This window comes from Oreochromis aureus, linkage group 17 (assembly GCF_013358895.1).
Source record: "Oreochromis aureus strain Israel breed Guangdong linkage group 17, ZZ_aureus, whole genome shotgun sequence".
NCBI classification, from domain to species: Eukaryota; Metazoa; Chordata; class Actinopteri; order Cichliformes; family Cichlidae; genus Oreochromis; species Oreochromis aureus.
In genome coordinates this window covers 10742907-10763684 of record NC_052958.1, presented here as the reverse complement: position 1 = coordinate 10763684, position 20778 = coordinate 10742907, and the positions used below count along the sequence as shown (strand labels likewise).

At 41.8% G+C, this 20778-nt stretch overlaps 1 protein-coding gene across 5 annotated transcripts in view; it reads right to left on the bottom strand.

Annotated features, from left to right (window-relative positions):
* The window catches only part of wnk1b (WNK lysine deficient protein kinase 1b), a 95589-nt gene that overhangs the window by 17473 nt on the left and 57338 nt on the right, over positions 1 to 20778 (bottom strand). For 4 of the 5 annotated variants that reach the window (XM_039601568.1, XM_039601571.1, XM_039601570.1 and 1 more), the window contains exons 7-22: positions 20601 to 20740; positions 20294 to 20373; positions 19849 to 20055; positions 19180 to 19249; positions 18765 to 18958; positions 11368 to 11457; positions 10065 to 10139; positions 4410 to 4480; positions 4102 to 4255; positions 3805 to 3921; positions 3107 to 3229; positions 2837 to 2888; positions 2478 to 2612; positions 1172 to 2045; positions 343 to 662; positions 197 to 255 (exon numbers count right to left, since the gene is read on the bottom strand). In XM_039601568.1, coding sequence (XP_039457502.1) covers positions 197 to 255; positions 343 to 662; positions 1172 to 2045; positions 2478 to 2612; positions 2837 to 2888; positions 3107 to 3229; positions 3805 to 3921; positions 4102 to 4255; positions 4410 to 4480; positions 10065 to 10139; positions 11368 to 11457; positions 18765 to 18958; positions 19180 to 19249; positions 19849 to 20055; positions 20294 to 20373; positions 20601 to 20740 — 2761 coding nt within the window. The remainder of the gene's footprint in view (positions 1 to 196; positions 256 to 342; positions 663 to 1171; positions 2046 to 2477; positions 2613 to 2836; positions 2889 to 3106; positions 3230 to 3804; positions 3922 to 4101; positions 4256 to 4409; positions 4481 to 10064; positions 10140 to 11367; positions 11458 to 18764; positions 18959 to 19179; positions 19250 to 19848; positions 20056 to 20293; positions 20374 to 20600; positions 20741 to 20778) is intronic. The other variant, XM_039601569.1, reaches the window with a different exon arrangement.

Here is a 20778-nt window from a genome sequence, read left to right as displayed (position 1 = left end):
ATTGATCGCAACTTGTACAAATCTCCCAAAACTACATTATTTGTGACTTCCAAACAATTTAAAAAAAATAGGTAGTTAAAATTAGCTAACATGCACATGCTGTCTGACCACATGACACTTCATACTACAAAAAAATATTGAACTACATCTCAAAAAGCCTTTAGTTTTAGAAAAAGTTTAGAATTATATAACTCACCGGTACTCTGGATAAGGGCGTTTTGGATGGAGTGGTCTGGCCTAATGAGACAGGGATGACTACAGAAAATGCAGAAAGCAACATTAAATAAAAAGAAGAAGAAAAGATTAACCACCACTAAACAAAAAAGATTAAAATATTCCTACTAGACTGTGCAGGGGTGAAGACAGGCGTCCCAGGGCCCTGGATTGGAGCAGGGGATCCCAGTGACCCCAGCGCCAGGCTGGAAGGAGGTTGAGGAGGAATGGCTGACTGGCTGGAGCCAGATGCTGCGACAGACGTGGTGGAGGTGGAGCAAGGGCCTACTGGTGACGAGGTACCTGCCACAGCAGCCAGATCAGCAGCTATGATGTCTCCCTGGGTGGAAGGCACCCCGCCTCCGAGGTCCATGAAGAGAGAGCGCAGCTTCATTTCCAGAGCTTGGATGTCGTCTGGTTTGCACTGCGACTCAGAGGAGTGCTCACATCTGAGGGAGACCGGGGACGACATGTCTCAGAAATAATCAGTATTTATGGGTAAATAAGTTACGAAACTAACTTTTCTTCATCAGGACCTGTGCTGATAAACATCATCACAACAGATTTAAAGGTTGCTTGACAGTAACTACCTAATTGAAATCCAAATGTTACTTTTTTCCACGCAAACACAAAGACAATCATGTTTTTGGCTCTTTTTCCATCTGAAAACTACTTTGAAAGCTGAATTCAAGAACTTTTCCACACAAAATATCGTCTAAAATTGACACAAGTATGCTTTAAAAGGAAGCTCTCAGTCAGACTATGATGACGCCAGTAAATTAGGACACCTGATGCCAGCTTTTTATACTCTTCTTAGCCTTTCTAACATAAGTAATGACGTTTGATATCCAGCCTAAATCTGTAAATGGTAAATTAACTTTATTTTTTGTCTTGTTAAGCGACCGACTGCTTAAAGCAGTTCACAAATAGAAATAAATACACAGTGACCACCTCTCACCTGGGGTCGCAGTCACTGTGGGCGTGCGTCTGCCCAGGGAGGGCTGCTGTCTGAGGCTGAGAGTGCACCAAAGTTGGTTGGACTGCGGGGACATTTGTGGTCACCGGCAGAAGTCCTCCAGCAGAAGATGAGGGAGTAGGAGCAGGGAGGGAGACGACAGAGGGCGCGAGCTGGGGACCTAGGATGGCAGTGGTGGGGATGACTGAGGAGGTCAGGGAAGGAGTTGGCAAGACTGATGAATGATCAGAGGAGACTTCACTGGCTATAAGAGATGAAGAGGGCGGGGAGGACACAAAAGGAATGGTGTGGGCTAGAGGAGGGGAGGTGAGCATTTGTGGGGGAACCACTGTTGGTAAAGTGGAAGGTACTGAAGCAGCACTGACAGAAGAAACTGTCTGGGACTGAGGGTGGCTGAAAGCCTGGGGCTGAGGCTGTGCTTGTACCTGTGTCTGGGGTTGTGAGACAACCTGAGTTACTGGCTGTGAAAGTACCTGTGATTGAAGGATGCCTTGATTCACTGTTGTAGGGGGAGAAGAGGAACAGGGAGGACTGAGATGGATGGCGGAAGGGGTCGAGGATACAGAAAGAGGAGGAAGAGAGGCATCCTGTGTTGTGTTTAAATTAGAAGGGACATGCCCAGCAGTGGCATCCACAGTGGGAGTGAGCGTGCTACTCTGTGAAGGGACAGAAGCTGCTGCAGGCTCCAGAAGTGGAGGATGGGTGGAGTGGATGGAGGGTGGGGCAGTGTTGGGACCTGAATCAAGCTGATTTAGGTTCTGTCGGAGTTCAGAGAATGCTTGCTGTAAGCTGACTGCTCCTGCAGAATGGGACAAGCCCAAACCTTGACCTGGAGTCTGTGATGGAGGTGGAGAAACTGGAAGAGAAAAAGGAAACTATTTTAAGCTACCACATGAATATGTGTAATTCCTAGCTCCACCCAGATTACACCTATTTATAGGTCACTGTAACCAAATTATTTAGAACACCCTATATAGTGTGCAGAGCCATTAAATTAGAAATTTCAGCCAGTGTACCACAGCTTACTATACTTGTATAGTAAGCTATATTACACCTTATCAATTAAGAATTGTGTTAAAAACATATCTAAAATCAACAAATTCAACCTACACAATTTTGGGCAAATTAGATCAGCACTGTCAGAAAATGCAGTTAGAATGTTTCTGTTTCTTTAGGACCTACAAACTTTTGTTTAACTTCATGTGAATTCACTTAGAATGCCAATTAAGGCCACTCAGGCAACACACGATCTCTATAGGTGATGCACACAAATGCACACAATCCTTACCCGTCTCAACATGAGGCGCAAGAGAAGGAGAGGTGGGAAGCATTTGTTCCTTCAGCCTCGCTTCGGGTACAGGGCTGACGATAAACCTCCGACCTGCCGAGTGGACCACTTGTGCAGATGGACTGGGTGGGATGCCTAAGAAAGGCAGAAGAGTGAGACACAGCCTGGATATGTTATGACATGTTCTGTTGCAGGTTCTCAGACTAAAAAAAAGGTGTTTACAAAAGTGTATTTATTGATTTTCATTCAGAAATTCAAGGGCATTCAGAAGGTCTGAAGGTCCATGTCGCTCAATAAACCTGGTCTCGAATTTATTTTATTTTAAGGCTTTTTCTTATGTCTTTTTTTTTTTTTTTTACCTTGCATGGGGGCAGATATTGCAGGATTCTGCTGTTCCGTGTCACCTGCCATCTGCAGATAAACAAGAGAGCACGCATTAAACAATGACAGTTAGTCTGTTAGAGGCTAAGTTAGAGATGACCAGTAAGTTTAGACCCACCATAGATAGGCTATAAAAACTCAATAGAAGCAGCTATTTTAAAAATGGCTCTTCTAACACAACACAACTATGCCCCCCCCCCCCATCAACGGGAACAAAGCTAGAAAGCGTGAATAAAATAAAGACTCACTGTTTTCTTTGTCTGGCTGTTGGCATCTCTTTCCAGACCCTTCTCATCAGCGTTCTCTATCACCTCTCTGACCTGTTCAATAAATGACTCTCTCTCGCTCTCCAGGATAAACTCACTCTCGACCTGCATGCACGTCGAAAAAGTCACGCTTAGTCACACACTTATGAATTTGTAATATTATCAGTCACAAACAGCAATATTTCTTTATATAAAGCCTTCTTCCTACATGAGTGTGAGGTAACATACGAGTAGTTTTGCCTTGTGTGAGAGTCTGATGAGAACTCTCCATTAAAGTGCCAGGACTAGAGCATGTAGTTCAGTTGTTTTGGATGACGCAGAGCAGATAGCAGGCGCACCGGCACGTAAAAACAATCCAGCCTTAACACAGAGCTATTAATAGGGATTTACAGTCAGTATAATGTGAATGTTGGATGGCTGAAGCGGACGAGCCAACATTCACTCATATTCAAAGTAGTAACTGGTCAGCTGTGAGGAACTCCACATGGGCTGTTCACATGCATGCAGTCAGCTCAAAAGCAATTGGTTAATAGAACTTAGACTATAAGAAATCCTTCAGAACTCAATTCATATACAGAATTTTAGAACAGCTATAAAATAATTTCCTGTCTCTAATTTTTGGAGTAAGTGGAAATGAATCAAAACAGTGGATGTGAGTCGTTGTGTGATATTGTGTGCACCATGATCTGGGCAATTTCCTCAGGGTTGTCTCCATCCAAGTCAAACCTAAAGGTCACCATCTTCCTGTTGTGGGTCTCCAGCTGACACTCTGCTACCCTGTCTCCGAGGTTGGAGATCTACATGCAAGCACATCAAGAAATACACACACGGAAAGAAAAGATAATGAATGGAAACATAAATAACTTTACTGTAAGTGACACATTTCTAACAACCATTAAATAGATACTTGGTGCAGTAGAAAACAGGGCCTGTTTTTAATTTTGACCTCACAGGACTTATCAGATGTGTGCTATTACATTGAGAACATTGAGTTTCGCCTTGGTCGTCTTCTCATGGTGCGATCGACTTCGCACAGAACGTCTCTGGTGTCGCTTGGCCGAGCGCCCTTCATGACGACCTCCTCCTCCTCCTTCGTTGCCGTCGCTCAAACCTGAAGTCTCAGAATGGCCACTGAGGTACAACATAAGCAAAACACAGTAAGAGAGAAAGACCTAAAAAGAGCACTGAGTGAGAGAAAGATGTCACAAAGCTTAAATGTCATTCAGAGAAATTGCCTTGATTTCAGGGAAGAGTAACTGTGTTTGTGTGTACGTGCAAGTATTACCTCTCTATGAATGAGAGAACTTGAGGTGGCTGTAGCTGGGACTGAGGTAACTCTGAAGATTGTGAGGCAGGCTGAAACACACACATACACACAGATACATGCATGAAACTACGCATGGCACACACGGGTGTGGTGTCACCAGAAACATCAGGAACACTGAAGGGAAGGAAAAATAGCAGGAAGTTATAACAGTTAACGCAGGTGTAAAAACAGAAGCAAATGCTAGCTAGATTATAAGAAAAGTAATTTTCAGAAGTTTAAGTAAATCCTGAGAATGTCTCAAATGACTACAAAAACAGAATATGGAACAAGGATGGAATAAACTGTATCCTTTAAATTAGAACTTTATTCAAACTTGTGAAAAACCAAGTCCACACTTACACCTTTCAAAGAAATGATGAGGTTAAGTAGCAGCCAGGTGCTGCTAATCAAATAGACTTGATGAACTGATCATCAGCCAGTGTTCACCTGGAGCATTCAGGTGTCCCACTACCCTGCATCCACCCTCCCACCCCCAAGAACAGCCCGTGCAACGCTCAGAGAAGCTGTGAATTACCCAACCCACATCTCAGACTCTACGGGCCTCAGTTAGCATGTTAAATTCTAAACTTTATGACAATACAACTAGAAAATGACCGAGTATGGAGTACACATAGTCTCTTCTCTTTAAAAAGAACATGGCAGCACAGCTTAGGTTTTCAAAGCCGCATCTGAACAAACCACAAGACGTGTGGAGTAATGTTCATGGACAGCCAAGAGCAAAGTAGTGATGTTTGACCGTAATGCACAGCACCACGTATAGAGAAAAGCAAACACAGCATATCAACTGTCAAGCACGGCAGTGGAGACGTGATGATTTTGCAGACCATGAACTCCTTTGTGTACCAAAGTTGCTAAAGTCAAATCTGCGGCCATCTGTCCCACACCTAAAGCTCGGCCAAAGTTGTATCATGCAACAAGACAATGATGTCACAGCAAATCAGCAATTCAGAGTGGCTGAGAAAGAATCAAGCTGCTGCAATGACCCATTCAAAGTCCAGAACCCAACCTGACTGAGATGCTGTGGCAGGAGTTTAAGAAAGCTGTGCATAAACAAATGCCTGAAAACCTCAATGAACTGAACCAATATGAACCAAGAAGAGTTATTGATCAGTGCCACAGGACATTATATTTATTTATATTTATTTTTAAACTGATCAAAAAATTAGGTTTTGCAGGTTCAACATTTTTTTTTCTATTTTTTAACTCACTCCACCAACAAGACATGAAAGGTGTTCCAGCAATTATTAATTGCCTGTATATTGTTACACTTAAACCCACAAAAGGCAATTAAACAACACAAAAATGCAGCTGTGCATTTTAATTTCTTACTCGCAAAACTTTAACAAACAGACAAAATCTCTTAAAAAACAGTTTAAAATGTAATGGAGCAACACCGAAGATGGGTGATAATTTATAGTTCTCAGAAAGGCAATACATTTTTTTTCCTTTTTTCCCCTACATGACTTAAAAACAGAATTATCATACAACAATACTCCAGGATGTGCATTTCAGATTAAAAAACAGTCGAAACTAGTGCATCAAGATCATCATAACATCTTTGTGAGGTCCTACCAGTAGAAAGGGTGAAAAAAACTTCATGCATGAGTTCCAAGATTTTTTAAATTTGGGAAAATTTTCATTTCATTCATTTTTGGTGGGTTCGACCATCTATAACCAGTACCTGAGGGGGGGCTTCCATGGGGGTATCAGGCGGGGCGCTGACTACACTGATGATTGGCACCACCGTGGCCAAAGCCTGAGGCACAGATGTGGGCACGGGAGTAGGAGGAGGAGGAGGGGAAACAATAGTAGGCACCACCCCAACAGGGACTGGCAGAGGAGAGGGAGGGGGAGCCACGGCCGCGCTCGGCATTGTGACGGCAATAGACGGCAACGGAGAAGGAAGGGTCACCAAAGGAACGGTAGAGGTAGGTGGAGTTACACCGGGCTGAGAAGGAAGGAGGAACAGAGGGAAAGAGAAAGGAAAGGAGAAAAGAGAAGGAAGAAGATAAGGAAGAGGAGAAGACGAGAAAAGCACGGGAGAAAAGTCATGGGGGGATAAGGAAGTAGAAAAACCCAGCTAGGAATCAGACATGACAAGCATGGACAGACTGAATCTGGGTCTTTACTGGTCTCCATGATAAATCATGTTAAAATAAAGACGCCAAAGGAGCCATCCACAGTTTTCCAACACATTACCGACATGTTTCACACCCTTAACAAAAACTTAACCAAGCAAGACAACAGGACCGTACATCAAGCCTGTTAGTAAGGACATCCCAAGCTCTGAAACCAAACAACACACACTGTGTGACAGAACAGCTGAGTGATACACACACCACTGTAAGACCATGCAACAACAGAGCAAACCCTACAGACAATGTGCAATACGGCTTTACAATGTAGATGGGCAACACTGTCAAAACCACATCACAAATGGGAAAAGAAGGCTAAAAACCTTCAAGAGTCAAGATGTGGAAACACTGTAAACAAAAACAGCTTTCTATTTTTACTCTTCAAGATCCAAGGTCCTGAATAAATATTATTACCTACTGCTTGGTGCAGTTTTTGATGTCGTGTGTTATTAAAAAAAAAAAAATACATACAGTAACAATAAAAACTGCATGTTTGCAGAAATGGTGAAAAAAACTTCACAGCTACAGAAACAAAACCAAAAATATTGCTTAATATTTGAATCATCTGCTGTCTTTTACTCAAAGATTCAATCTACACATTTGGAAAAATACATTTTTAATCGTTTACAGCGAGGCAAAGATACTACATTCATTTTTATATACAAAAAATGTCAATCAAGTTGGTTAATGGTGTGTTTAAGTGGCCAATCTCACTGTTTGAAACAATGAAAATTATACTACAAGGTTTAAAAATAAAAAATGCAAGTTATGACATCATTACTGTAAAACTAAAAGACTAAAGTATTTTGCGGATGGAAGCATCCGTGCTATGACATTTAAATTCCATATTTTGTCTTTCAATCTGACGTGACGTGTTACTGTTTATAATTCTTTAATAAATAGTTTGTTAGATAGCGACACAATTTTTGTAGTTTTGCCTCTGTACAGATCCACAGTTCAAATCAAACAATCAAAATGTGATTCAAGTGTAGACTTTCTGCTTTATTCAAGGGGTTAAGTATTGAATTAATTGTGTAGTAATCATAACCACTTTATACACCGTCCCTGATGTCCAGAGGCTAAAAATAACCAGACGACAAACAGTTTCATGGCCAGGAGAGACCTGTTTCATTCTTATGATAAATAAAGGACACATAATATCTGAAGTGGATACAGCATCCCAAAAAGATGTCAGTGTGAAAGAAGGAAGAAATAAAGACTAGTAGAGACTGAAAAGCTAAAAAAAAAAACCTTCAGAGAGACAAAACTTTACCATCCTGTGCATTCTGTAAAAAAATAAATGCACTGATGACCTCAGCAACTCCAAAAGGTCTGAAGGCCAATAAAGTGCATGATGACAGAGTTTATGATCCTTAAAAAAAACACTCTCAAAGTGCCGGACGCATCATTGTCAAAGTCTACAATCAGGTGGTTGCTTCATGAATGGAAACACAAAGGCTTCAAACAGGTGCAAACCACTGGTTTCACCCCAAGAACAAGAAGGCCTTTTAAGGACTTTGGCAGAAAACATCTCAAAGACTCTTCACAGTTGTGGAAAAGAAAATCTTCGGACAGATGAACTCAATATAACTTGTGCTAAAATGATGTCCATGGGCTCTAGTGTTAAAGTCATCGACTTCAAAGACATTCAATCCTAATATTTAAAATTATGTCAGTTTTTCCAATTACTTTTGAGCATCTGAAAATCAGGGCTTGTGTATAAAAATAGCTAAAATTCCTAAACAGTTAATGCAAAATTGTTGTTAAACCCCTTAAATTAAAGCTAAAAGTCTGCACTTCAATCACATGTCAATTGCTTTACTTAAAATGCACTGCAGTGGAGTACAGAGAAGAAGAAAAAACACTCTTTTTCCAACAAAATATTGACTTAGCCTTAATACCAAACTAAATACTGGACTATTACTGGAAATACTGCCCATCTCCATTTCCGTGCTCATGTGTTTGCTGTCCATGCTTTTAGTAAGGTGGTGAGTGAGAGCATGTGGGGTAAACAAAGATGCACTGTCAGGAGAATACACAGCTTTACTCAAAAGGTCTATGTTCTGTTCAAAGGATTCAGTAAATACATCACAATTTTACGTGAGGACAGAGACACACAGGCACAGCCACTTACAGTACAACAAACTACAGTGTCAATTAAAACGATACCTGAGACAGAGCTAGCTGAGCAACTTGGTACAGAAGATAAAGGTGCTCTAAGCTGGGAGATGGACTTAAGTCACAAAACTAAACACGCAACCACACGGCGTACCACACAAACACAATGACATACAAGTGGATACATAAAAACACATAAAAACAAACCCGGTGGTAAACACGCAGCATGCCCACGAGCAAGCCAGAGAATGGAAAGAAAAACAGAAGAAAAGTGAAGAAAGCAGAACATGCAACAAGACAAAATAACTCGAAAACAGCAGGTTTAATGCCTAACTACATTTCCACAGATGTGCAATTGTCTCTGGGTATTCAGGTACAGAAGTGAGGAAATGCTAACGGCAACTTGTACTCTAGCCCTGAGGTGAAATAACAGAGACTGTTATGAATCGTGTGAATTGTGAATGAATTGCATTTAGTAGATTTGTTTCAGATTAGAATTTAAAATGTGGGCGAGCAGTCGTATTATATGCACAAGTGTGTAGGTGACTAAAGATAAATGCAGATATACGAACCATCAGGCACCTTTAAAGAGACGTATCACCACCCACATGTACAATTAGGAACACTTCAATCTAAGCCAATCCAGTATGCCCTAATAACCAGGGGTGCACATGAGTGGTCCGCAGTGCTGTCAAAATAAAAGACGCGCACCAAATAAGAAGTTGCAACGCGCATTTGCATACATATAAAAGGCACTGTTTTTGTCCGCTAGAGTGGGATTTTCACAGCATATTCTGCACCACATCTCTGTGCGTTCATCATTTGTTTGAAGCCAGCTCACCTCCTGCAACCACTTTTCCGAGAATACGCGCTTCTTTTGCGGTTCGGACTCCTGACATTTCTTTGGAGGTGGAGGAACACCAAAGTAATTGCTTAAAGGAGCTTCTTCGACATCTTTAAGAGTTCTAAACAAATGTCTGTCCTCCTCCGGAAAATCTTATGTATGCAAACGCGTGTTGCAACTTCTTATCTGGTGCGTGTCTTTTATTTTGACAGCGCATGCGCACCTGCGGACCACTTATGTGCACCCCTGCTAATAACCCACAATCACTTTACTGTTAAAAAGTTAATCTATCAACTTTCTAGAAATATCAACAAAAATAAAAACTTTACATTTGCATTCACGGAAAAGCTGCTTTAGTGGATTGGGTTAGATTACACAGTGTTTCCTAATAAATAATAATATATAAATTAATGTATATTTAAATACTCAATCTAGAATAGCACCTCTTTGAAAAGAAAGAGTCCTAGCTAAAAACATATATAGATATATATTTAACAAATACAACTATAACTGTACCTGTGCAGGCGACTGTGGCAGAGGGGTGTGTGTGGGGCTTTGAAGTGATGTGCTACTCTGGCTAGATGAGGCAACCTGGAGAGGAACAAACAGAGAAACTGTGGGTGAGAGAAAACAGTGTAGATCAGGGGTGTCCAACTCCAGTCCTCGAGAGCTACTGTCCTGCAGCTTCTAGATGCATCCTTGTCTCGACACACCTGAATCTTATGAATGGCTTGTTACCAGGCCTTTGCCAAACTTGATGGCATGCTGAAGAGGTAATCCAACCATTTGAATCAGCTGTGTTGGAGTGGGGCTGCATCTAGCTGCAGGACAGCAGCTCTCGAGGACTGGAGTTGGACACCCCTGCTGTAGATATTTACATAAACAAAAATACTCTTTATGTGTTTGACACCGAACAAAATGATTTAGCAAACTGCCAAAAGATAATATGGCTGCATTCTGACAAAATAAGGGTTACAATTAAAATGTGAACGTGACCAAATTATAAAGGGTCATAATATAAATGTTATAATTGACTATAATTTATTGCTCAAAGTTCAGTTCTTTAGAAAAAGAAACAGTTGTTTAGAAAAACTGCAGTCTCACTGAAGAAGTAGTGCCAGCTCTGTGGGAGTGGTTACTCTGAAATGAGCAAGGCGATACGCCAGTAATTTCCAATGTTTAAGTGCCAAAAACTGCACTTCCTGAGACTGCCAATAAAAAGCAAGTTTATCAACAGTTTCCCATGTTAAACCGAAACACCAAAAACCAAAACAGTTTTTGGCATCCAAGGATAACTTTCCCCTTCCTAATGACTACATGATGGGTGATTTGCTCATTTATTTATTGTTTGTGTGGAGTTCGCTCATTTGGTTACTGGGGCATGTGGCTCCAGTGTGTCCCCAGGGGAGTTGGACCCCACAGTGTACTGATTAACACATTGATCTTACACACAAAACAAACTGGTTCAAGACAGGAAGGCAACAGGGATAACTGGGATCAATGTCCAAATGTGTAGAACACTCAGGCCACCCCATGGGAAGTAGGGGAGCAGCTGAAATTACTCTTGTAGTTGGGAGTAGTCCACTTTGAGCTACGTTTGAGCCAACACAAAGAGCTGTGAGCAAGGCTTCACCTCTTCTAACTGAACTCACTAAACTGGGCCTCTTAACTGAGGCCCTGAGAGTTTTGTAGGTTGCAGCTCCAAATACAGCTTGAGGTGATAAATTTCCACCTTTCTGTTCAAATCTATCTCACAATAACTGACATGGAGGTGGCCAAAACACTAAGACTTGAAAATAATGCTAAAACCAATGCCTACCTGTTGGGCGGTCCCAGAAAGTGGTGGCTGTGTGCTGGCAGGGACCAAAGGTGGTCCTGAAGTTGGCTGAGGGGAGGACACCTGAGTCTGCTGTTAAGTGTCAGATTTAAGGAAAGACAGAAAAATGGAAAGACAGGACGAGATGCAACGTCGTAGGACAAAACAATGGAGGATGGAGGAGAGAAATTGAGAGAGATTATGGACAAGAGAGAGTAAAAGAGAGAAAAAGACAATTAGAACATGTTTGTAGCTTTTGGATCCAACACAATGCATGAGTACAAACACAAGGCAGTTCTGCTCTTCTCTAGCAGTCATTTTTAATCTAGATCTTCCTCTTGTGTATGCACACATGCACACAGACACGTATACTCTAATCCGACGACAGATATATGCACACTGATATCTAATGTATGCATATACGCAGCTTGTAGTATAGCATGTAGAGCATGTACAACAGTATGGGCACGGCACTGGGGTTAGGCAGGGTGTAAGTAGGATTTATTTAACATGCAGGTCAGGACCTAAGTCATTAACAGTGATAATAAAAAGGTGTTATATAGCCAACAAAGCACAGAGTAAAAATTGGAATACTCACTATGAATTAACTAAGATGTTTTAAAACACTTGCTGCTTTTTCAGATTTCCTAACACCATGTGTCCTGTCATGGCCCTACCTCTGACTCTGACAGAAAGTCTGATTCACTTGAAATGATGCAGGCTTTCTTTTGAGTCAAGTTATCATTTGTACTGTATATTTGATTTTAAATCCTTTAAATTTCATGATGGTCATCACCCTGACAGGCTCCTGTGTTCACTTAATGAATTCTTAAAATACTCTACAGTAGCACAGAGATGACTACAACCAATCCACTGATGACTGAACCCTTAGAAGGCCGGAAGCAACCGTATACTTGTCGTGAAGCTCATCTTGAGAAAGTATGGGGAAAGCTTACGCAATTATGGTATGTTGCACCAGACGTACAACTACCTAGCTTTCGCTAACATTACAGGGAGTAACACAAACACATAAGAGGTTGCACATATGCGATATTTAATAAATAACGTTGCTAAAAAGATCAAGAACTTAATATAAATGAGATGAAAAAAGAGCTACTGATGGACGATGAAAATGAAAATGAATAAAGGAAAGAAAGTAAACAAGAACGTCAGCGTTCTAAGGGTTTAAAGAATTTCAGCTGTGACCTTTGAACCCTGTGTAGGAAGTTGATTTTCATTGTGGGCAGGAAATGATAACATAATATGTTAAATTAAAGAACTGGCTCGAAGCCAAGCTCTTTAGCGTTTACAACACAAAACATCTGAAACACACAGATGAACGTCTCTCTGCACGGTTACATTGCTTGGTTTGTCTAAGCCTCCTTTAGTTTTGTTGTATGTTTCTGTGTGTTTAAGCATACAAATCAGCAAAGTCTTACAGCTTTATGTGAATTCAGACGTTGCGTTAAATGTCATGAAATGGTGTCGACGTCTTAAAGATGCTTTTTTTAAATGTACATCTAGATTATTAATCTTAACCATTAACCTTTGTAGGTACTCTGAACTCCAGATCAAACTGACTTTGGATTTGTATGGGCAAAAATCCAAGTATACCGTAGACACAGTATACCAGCACAAACACACATTTCTCATATACTTTCATATATGAACATACAGACAAAATATTACTTACTGATAACACCAAAAATTCACAACATAAACACAGAAACAAAGGGAGCTTAGACTCGGCTCATAAAGCTTTTACACCACAGAGTGTCCCAAAGAGTCTTACTTTCAACGTAATTATCCACTTACTAAAAATAATGGCTCATATGTTAAACTTGAAATTAAATGGTTCTGGTTTCATGTTTTTAACTAAAATATTTGAAAGAATCACCCCTTTTCCTTTAATACTGTTGAAGAATGAAGAAATTACGAAGGCAGACTCTCTGTGGTGCTTGCATGACAGAAAAGGGGGATTAAATCACAAAGACTACATGATGACATAAAGAAAAAAAAATACCAGAAATAAAATATGGAGGAAAAAAACAACAGGGATTGGTGTAGCAGACTCTGGGTCAGATTACCAATAAAATTCAATTTCTTTTGCTACAATTGCACAACTATGTTCCAATTATTTACTGGCTACGGGGTCCAAGAACAAGACCGTTAGAAGGATAATATTTAAATAAACTGTCAGTCTGCGAGCTGTTAATAATTTATAATCAAAAGCAGAAAATACCATAATTTAGGAATTACATTATAACCATCAATCAAAACATTCTATGTAAAATTTTGGTATAAATTTCAAAATTTAAACTAGTAACTGACCCAGAGGTCTAGGCGTGGTTTTTAGTTCTAAACATTGTACCAGAGGGGGGTTAGCGGCCTGCATGGCCAGCAGTGACTCGTGGTATGTCATATCGGGTTGAGCTGGCACCATTCCCCCGTGCCGGGCCCAGGCGCTCTGCATCAGAGACTCCAGCTGATTTGACCCCCCAAGCGGGAGCTCGGACGATGGTGTGGTGGGCAGAAAGTTCTGCACTGAAGGCGGATGCCCCTGGGGATCTGCGTGAAGAACTCCCCCTGGTGAATCGTAAGGCGCAGTGGAGGACGAGCGAGGGATGGACTGAGCAGCTGAGGACTCGAAGGAAGGAGGAAGAGGTGGCGGAGGTGGTGACTGGAACTCTCCTGCATCAGAGGAGGTCAGAGAGTCGCTGGAAGGATCGGGGCTTCTGTCCTTTACAGCCAAACCTGCGTGGTGAAGGAGGAGACTTCCCGGAGGTAAAGGGAGCTCGGGACTCACGTAAGAGTACAGCTCTTCTGTCACTGGCTGCAGACGACTATATGTGCCGGAGCCACTGGATCCCGTCCCAGGGCTGTCCTCTAGAGGGAGATCCATAGAACTCCGTCTGGCCCGGTAAAGTCTGGATGCCAGGAGGCTTGGATCTCCAGCAGCGGCTGCAGCTGCAGCGGCTGCAGCTAAATGAAACTCAAAAACACTTCCGGTAGGTGGCGGGGCGTCGGCCATTACTGGAGGTGCAGAAATAGGAAAGGAGGATGAGGAAGCATGCTGTGGAGCATAGCATCCCTCGGATGATGAAGAAGACATAGAGCCACCCGTGGATGCACTCATGGGGGGTAAGGGTGGCGGTATTGGACTGTGTGCGCTCATTCTTTGCAGGATATGAGGATGTAAGAACCCTGCTTGAGATGGAGGACCAGGATCAAAACCCAAAGCAGCTGCTGCCTGCCTCTGCTGATGGAAAAGCTGGTGTGCAGTCATTGGGTAGCCTCCATATGCCATTGCTTCATAATGGTCCAATAAGGCTGCTTGATTTAGACTGAGTCTCCTCACTGCTTCCTCGTGCTCTGCTCTCATGTCTTTGAACCCGTACAAACTTGGATCAGACTGTCCTGGGAGATGGAGGGGTTCCCCAACAAGTCTTTGAGCAGCCGCTGCAAAACCAGGATTAACCATGAAGAGAGAAGGAGCCTCAACGCCCTCCATGCCAGAAAAAGGGTGGAGGCTGCTCCCGTAACGAGGGTAAGCAGGCTGAAAGTGTCGGGTATGCGCCTCGAGAATGGAAGTGCTCTTGCGTCTCTGAGTGTTGTAGGCCTTTGGAGGCCCAGTAGGAGGAGGTGAGAAGGAAATGGGACGCTCAGGGATAGAGGGGAAGAAAATAGTCGGGGGGTCTGGGAGAGTTGGAAGAGGGACGTTCCCTCCTGCTCCTCCTCCTGTGCTTGGTCCTCCGCTGAAGGGGTGTGGCATTGAATGCTGCTGTGACAGTGAGATACAATGGATTTAAGAATGACACTCAGAGAGAATGACACAGAACCACAGTAAAGGCCCAATGAAATGGAGAAAAAGAGCATAATTTCAAAGAACACCCCAAAATAAAAAGGGGGATGGGGGGTGGTCACCTTCTACACTTAAAGGAAAATTATGTGGTTATAAGCTGTTTAACGAAGTGAACCAAACTGGTAATGTAGAGATGGGAAACTGGTTACAATAGACAGATCAAGTCACACACAGCTACAGCACAAAGACAGGAACAACACTCAGAGACAAGACAGAAAAGGACAGATACACACCATCACAGGTGGAGAGAAAGTGAGTTATAAAATGCAAAGAGAGGAAAGGTTGTCTCAAAGGTTGACATTATCCTAATGCATCTGCAATCAGGAAAATTGCCTTTTATTTCAAACATATCTCTGCAAAATGTTGACCTTTTAACCTGCCAGCTGCCGCTTGCAAGAAAAGGTAGACGGCAACACTTTCCAGAAAGTGCAAATATCTTCTCACAGATTCTTCAACTATCACGTACGTCAGCGGTCCCCAAGCCCCGGGCCACCGGGCCGTGAGTCGTTTGGTACCGGGCCGCGAGAGCTGAGGCTCGGGTGTGAAATTTATGGTTTTCAGGGCTTTTATTGTTAACTCTGTTTCCCTAGGTCTTTTCCCGTACTGTAGTTGTGTGTCTTATTTTGAAAGAAATGTTTGCACGTTACCATAGTGACCAGAGATCGTTAAGGGGCAGAGAGGAAAAGCTCCTCCTGAAATGCGCCAACTCTCAATGTTGTTGGCGCATTTAAGGAGGATGCTGCTAATAAAGTTACAAAATTACACGGTGAATATGCGTTTATTATTATATTTACAAAATACCACAGTTTTTGTCTTGGTCGTATCATTTTATTTTGTCGTATTTATCCGTGACACCTTAAAGGCCGTTTCGTGAAAATATTGTCTGACATTGAACCGGTCCGTGGCGGAAAAAAGGTTGGGGACCGCTAACCTACTTCATATCTTCGCTGTCTCTGCATGTTATGGGAACATCCTGTATTGTTTTTATACCACAAATAGCTGTAAAATAACCAGTTTTCCTGATTCAGGATGCACATTTTATTAGAGCATTTGACTACAGAGCAGGATTAAAGTGAAGTGCAATCAATGCGTATTTAATAGGACTATGCGGTGGCCAGTGGAGGCAGAGAGAGTTTTATAGAGACGTATTTCTAGAATCAAAGACTCACAAAAGAGTCTGAAAATCTAAATGAAAAAAAAAGTGAACTGGGTGGACGTGATGTGATGTTACAGGAAGTTTGAGAACTTTAGAAGCGCTAACCTAAGCACACTACATTTAGTTCATGTAAACTATCCTTTATGCCAGATGTTGTTTTTCTAACTCATCATTTTAACTTTTATTGAATTTCTCTGAAACAATGAGCTTGCATATTTTCTATATTTAATAGTGCAAATGCAGATTTCATAAGATCAACAAAGGACCTTATCCTGGTTGCTTAAACCAGAAAAATGTTCAAATCGTAACCAAGAAAAACAATCAGCACTCTAGTGAGCATGAAGCAAACTATGTCAGTTACTAATATGTACATGGTGTCATATTGTGTTTCCATATGCAGCATCACTGGGAACTTTTCAATAATGCAATTTTGCATTTTTCTAAATCTTTCATTTCAGACTCAATGTGGCCCGTCATCTTTTTCTCTCTCGTCCTCTTTGGTTCCACCACTATGGCCCAATTATCTCTTTAGAACCTACAGGGGTTGAGAACAGGGCAGGTAGGCTGGCCCGCCGCTGCCTGGCCCTGGGCTGAGAAGAGGCAGAGTGAAGGGGCAGGACTGTCTCCAGGGCCTTGGAGAGGCACCTAGTGAATGTGTCCCTCTCTGATGTGAGAGGTGTGCATGATGAGGCAGTGGTGTAAGGGGACGAGGAGGACAGGTCTGGAGGTGTGGCGGGCTGTTTTGGAGGAACAACCTGGGGCGGAGGAACGTGAGAAAAGGAGTAGGAGGAAGGGGGAACGCAAACAGACATGCTACGACATCGACGGTGGTGCGACACAGGCTGCAGGCCAGGGAGGGTTGATGGAAGAGGGACCAACATGAAAAACAAACACAAAAAGAAAAAAAAAAAAGCAGGAGAAAAGGTACTTAAACACAGACCACAGCAGTTATAGACAAAATTAAAATAAAAACCAAATTATACCATAAATAAAAGTCACACTTTTACAGTTTTTACATCATCGGAAAAAAAAACAACCAAACAATTACAGTTATTTTGTGAGAGAAAATGTTTCAGATTTATAAACAACAAGTTTCTCAATGGAGCTAATCATTTGCAAGTCATCTATCATACCGTTAAAAGTGTCCAGTTTCACAAATATCACAAAGACACAAAAATAAACTGTAAATTAAAGAAACAGAAAAAAATATATCAGACTTCAAAAAGAAGCAAACAAAGAATGATTTTTCAAAATAACTCATTAAGACTTCATTTGATGTTATAAACAAACCAGTCTGTCTATTTCACCACCTCCAAGAATTGGCTTTGATGAGAAAATAAGCTTTCTGAGTAATTCAGTTGCAGTTCAAAGAAAGCCTTAAAAAGGCCTTTAGTTATATAATCAATCGGTCTAAATCTAGGTGAACAACAACAGTCTCAGTCTGTGTGGATGCTCGTAATTTACAAGTCAGATGAGGGCATAGAAACCAGAGGTCATCACGTGTAATGGCGAAAATTAGAATTAAAACGTTCACCTCTCCATTACGACTACTTTTAACAAGAAATGTGATTCATACGCTCCAGCAGTAAATAAGTCAACCTAGATCTAAATCTTGGCCACTAAGAGAAAGAGCATAAAACTATGTCAGTTCCTTGAGAAAAAATATCTAATGTATTGTAAATAAATAATGACCTGTGATGATCTCAACATGTTCCTGTTTGTGTCCAAACAGATGTGCCCAAATATGAATGAATAAAACAAATGAAATACACCAAACAGAAAGAAATAACAGAATGACAACTACCGCAAAAATGAAATTTATAACTGTAACGGAAAAAATATATAGAGACAGAAGGACAGGAAAGCAGGGTTTAAAGACAGAGAAGAGAGGTGGTAACTGTCTGATAATGAGAGATGATTTGTTTGGAATAAAGAGAGTACTCACTGACCTATTGACTGAGTAACAGACATAATACATCTGACTATGTTTGACCTTACTGATGGATTAAAGTGGCTGAAATATTATAACTGCCATACTGGGTTAAATGTTGAAGGCTGCACGCCTCGGTGAAGAATAAGTCAAATCAGTGCCTTGTGTTATTTATCTTCCTGAAGTGTAATAAAGTTACCATCTTCAAGTAAAAGCCAATTAACTGCATTCTTTTAGTTTTATAAATACAGGCGGTTGAAATTCCCCGCACCATTTCCAAGCACCGCAAAGTTCATTCCAACTCACTCCCACTCCAACACAGGACGCAGCGCTCACTGCAAACTGACGAGTCATGTTTAATCACATCTGTGAGCACCGAGAACATTCTAACCATCACAGATGTGGCATGACTGTCACGTGTAGTGACTCATTTGAACGAAACCTCCACTTACCATCGGCTGCGGCGGCTGGGCATAGCCCGGGTGCTGCTGTGGGGTAGCAGAGGGGGTAGGGGGATAGGGGGTCTGGGGCTGGGAAGGAGGCTGGCTAGAAGGGGGGCAGCTGTACGACATGGTCAGCTGACCCAGGTGGGGGGAGTCTGAGGAGAAAACAGAGGAACCCTGGCCACTGTCCACGCCTCCTTCAGCTGAGAGGGACACAGAAACAGACTTTTTACTGGAGTAAACTTTTCTAATGCCCGACTCTAAATACTGTATCGAATTTGAAAAGTGAACCAAGAATGGCTGCTTCTGATTTGAAGGAATACATTTAAACTTGATGCTAGAAAACCTTCCTGGCCTTGGTAGGCAAATATAACAACTGTTGAAATCGACTATTTAGACTAGACCTCCTTATCTGGGTACTTACATGTGTGTGAGATGCTCGCCTGCTGATAGAGAAGCTGGTGCTGCTCCACTTCGACCTCCTCGGTCTCTGCCTGCAGACAAGCACCCACAGGAGAGGGTCAAACTGAAGCAAAATAAGAATAAAACTCCTATTTCTCTGACCCTAATGTAAAAAAATGACTCCACCATATGATAGGAAGAGCAAGCAGTGGATAGAAATGACCTATATGGTCACATGTTGGAAAAACAGGGCTTTAAGTAACTGACTAAAAAGATCAACCTACGATACAACATCCCAGATCTCAGTGTGCTCTTGTAACCATGACTACATCAGAAGAGGATGTGCCACCTTCAACTGCTTGATAGTAAGTCCCAATCCTTACTGTGAACTGTTCTTCGAGACTCTTTTGGTTGGTTGTAATCATTTGAAAAGAAAAAAAACACTTGCGGCTGCCAGTGGTACCCCTCAGCCTTCTGGTAGATACACCTATGGTATCAAATTTAAAATCCTACCTGACCTCATTCTTGAGCTTGTGCAGTAGATGGCTAAGTGTTTGTTTTCATTACAAACCTTAAAAAGATAATACTAAACTACACCAAAATCAGTCTGCTGGTTCAACAGACTTATTAAAGTGCTTTTTAACTTAGAGTCAGACACCAAACTAATGCGATGCCCGTCAGTCCGACCGACCTGTGTGTGTGAAGCTTTGTGTGTATCGTGTTGCTGTTGTTGCTGCTGCTGCTGCTGCTGCTGTTGTTCTGCCTCCAGCTTCCTCTTCTCCTGTTCCTCTCGAACCAGCTGCCTCTGTTCTCGCTTCCTCCGGATCAGAGACACACGGTCCTTGATGGCCTTGGCCATGGTCTTATGGTCAGCCTCAGCAACATAGCCAGACTCAACCTGCGGGATTTAAGAGAAGTCACACAGAGACAGAAAACAAATAAAAAAAAGCACAACGCCATTCATCATTCCTATATGAATGAATGTCCCATTTTCATCTCTCATTACAATATATTTCTTTCCTCATTCCCATATGTCTCCTCTGTCCTTCCTAAATCCATCATTTTCTCCCTCTGACATCCATTATTCCACAATGAATGGAGTAATAAATGGATTTGTTCCTATTCACTGTACTCACCATTTCCTGGGCCACATCTTCAGGGACGTCCTTGTTCAGGTCAAAGGAGAACTCGATGGCTTCGTTGTCTTTGTATTTTCCTGCAAACATGTTAAAAATTGCCAATCAGGCAATTACCTATAGTATTAATGTACTGTTATTGGTTGTCCAACCAAACACGCGCTTTGTTTTTTGACCAGTTTAATATATTGAACCACTAAGAAAAACGGCTACACACTTATATCTGAACACATATGACAAATAGAGTCAAATTTTGTCCTGTGATGTGAATAATGGCTTCATCAATAATGATAAAATCATGCCTTACCTTTGAGCTTCTTCACGTCTTCTATCCTGAGCCACAGTTTAATAGCAATCATTTCTCCATCGTCCTCTTCTGCCAGTTCAACCCTGACCCCTGTTTCCTCCTGGAAGAACGCATGGTTCAACAGGATCTTTATGGCATACCTAGAGGAACAAGGCGAGATGGATCAAGCTCAGTACAA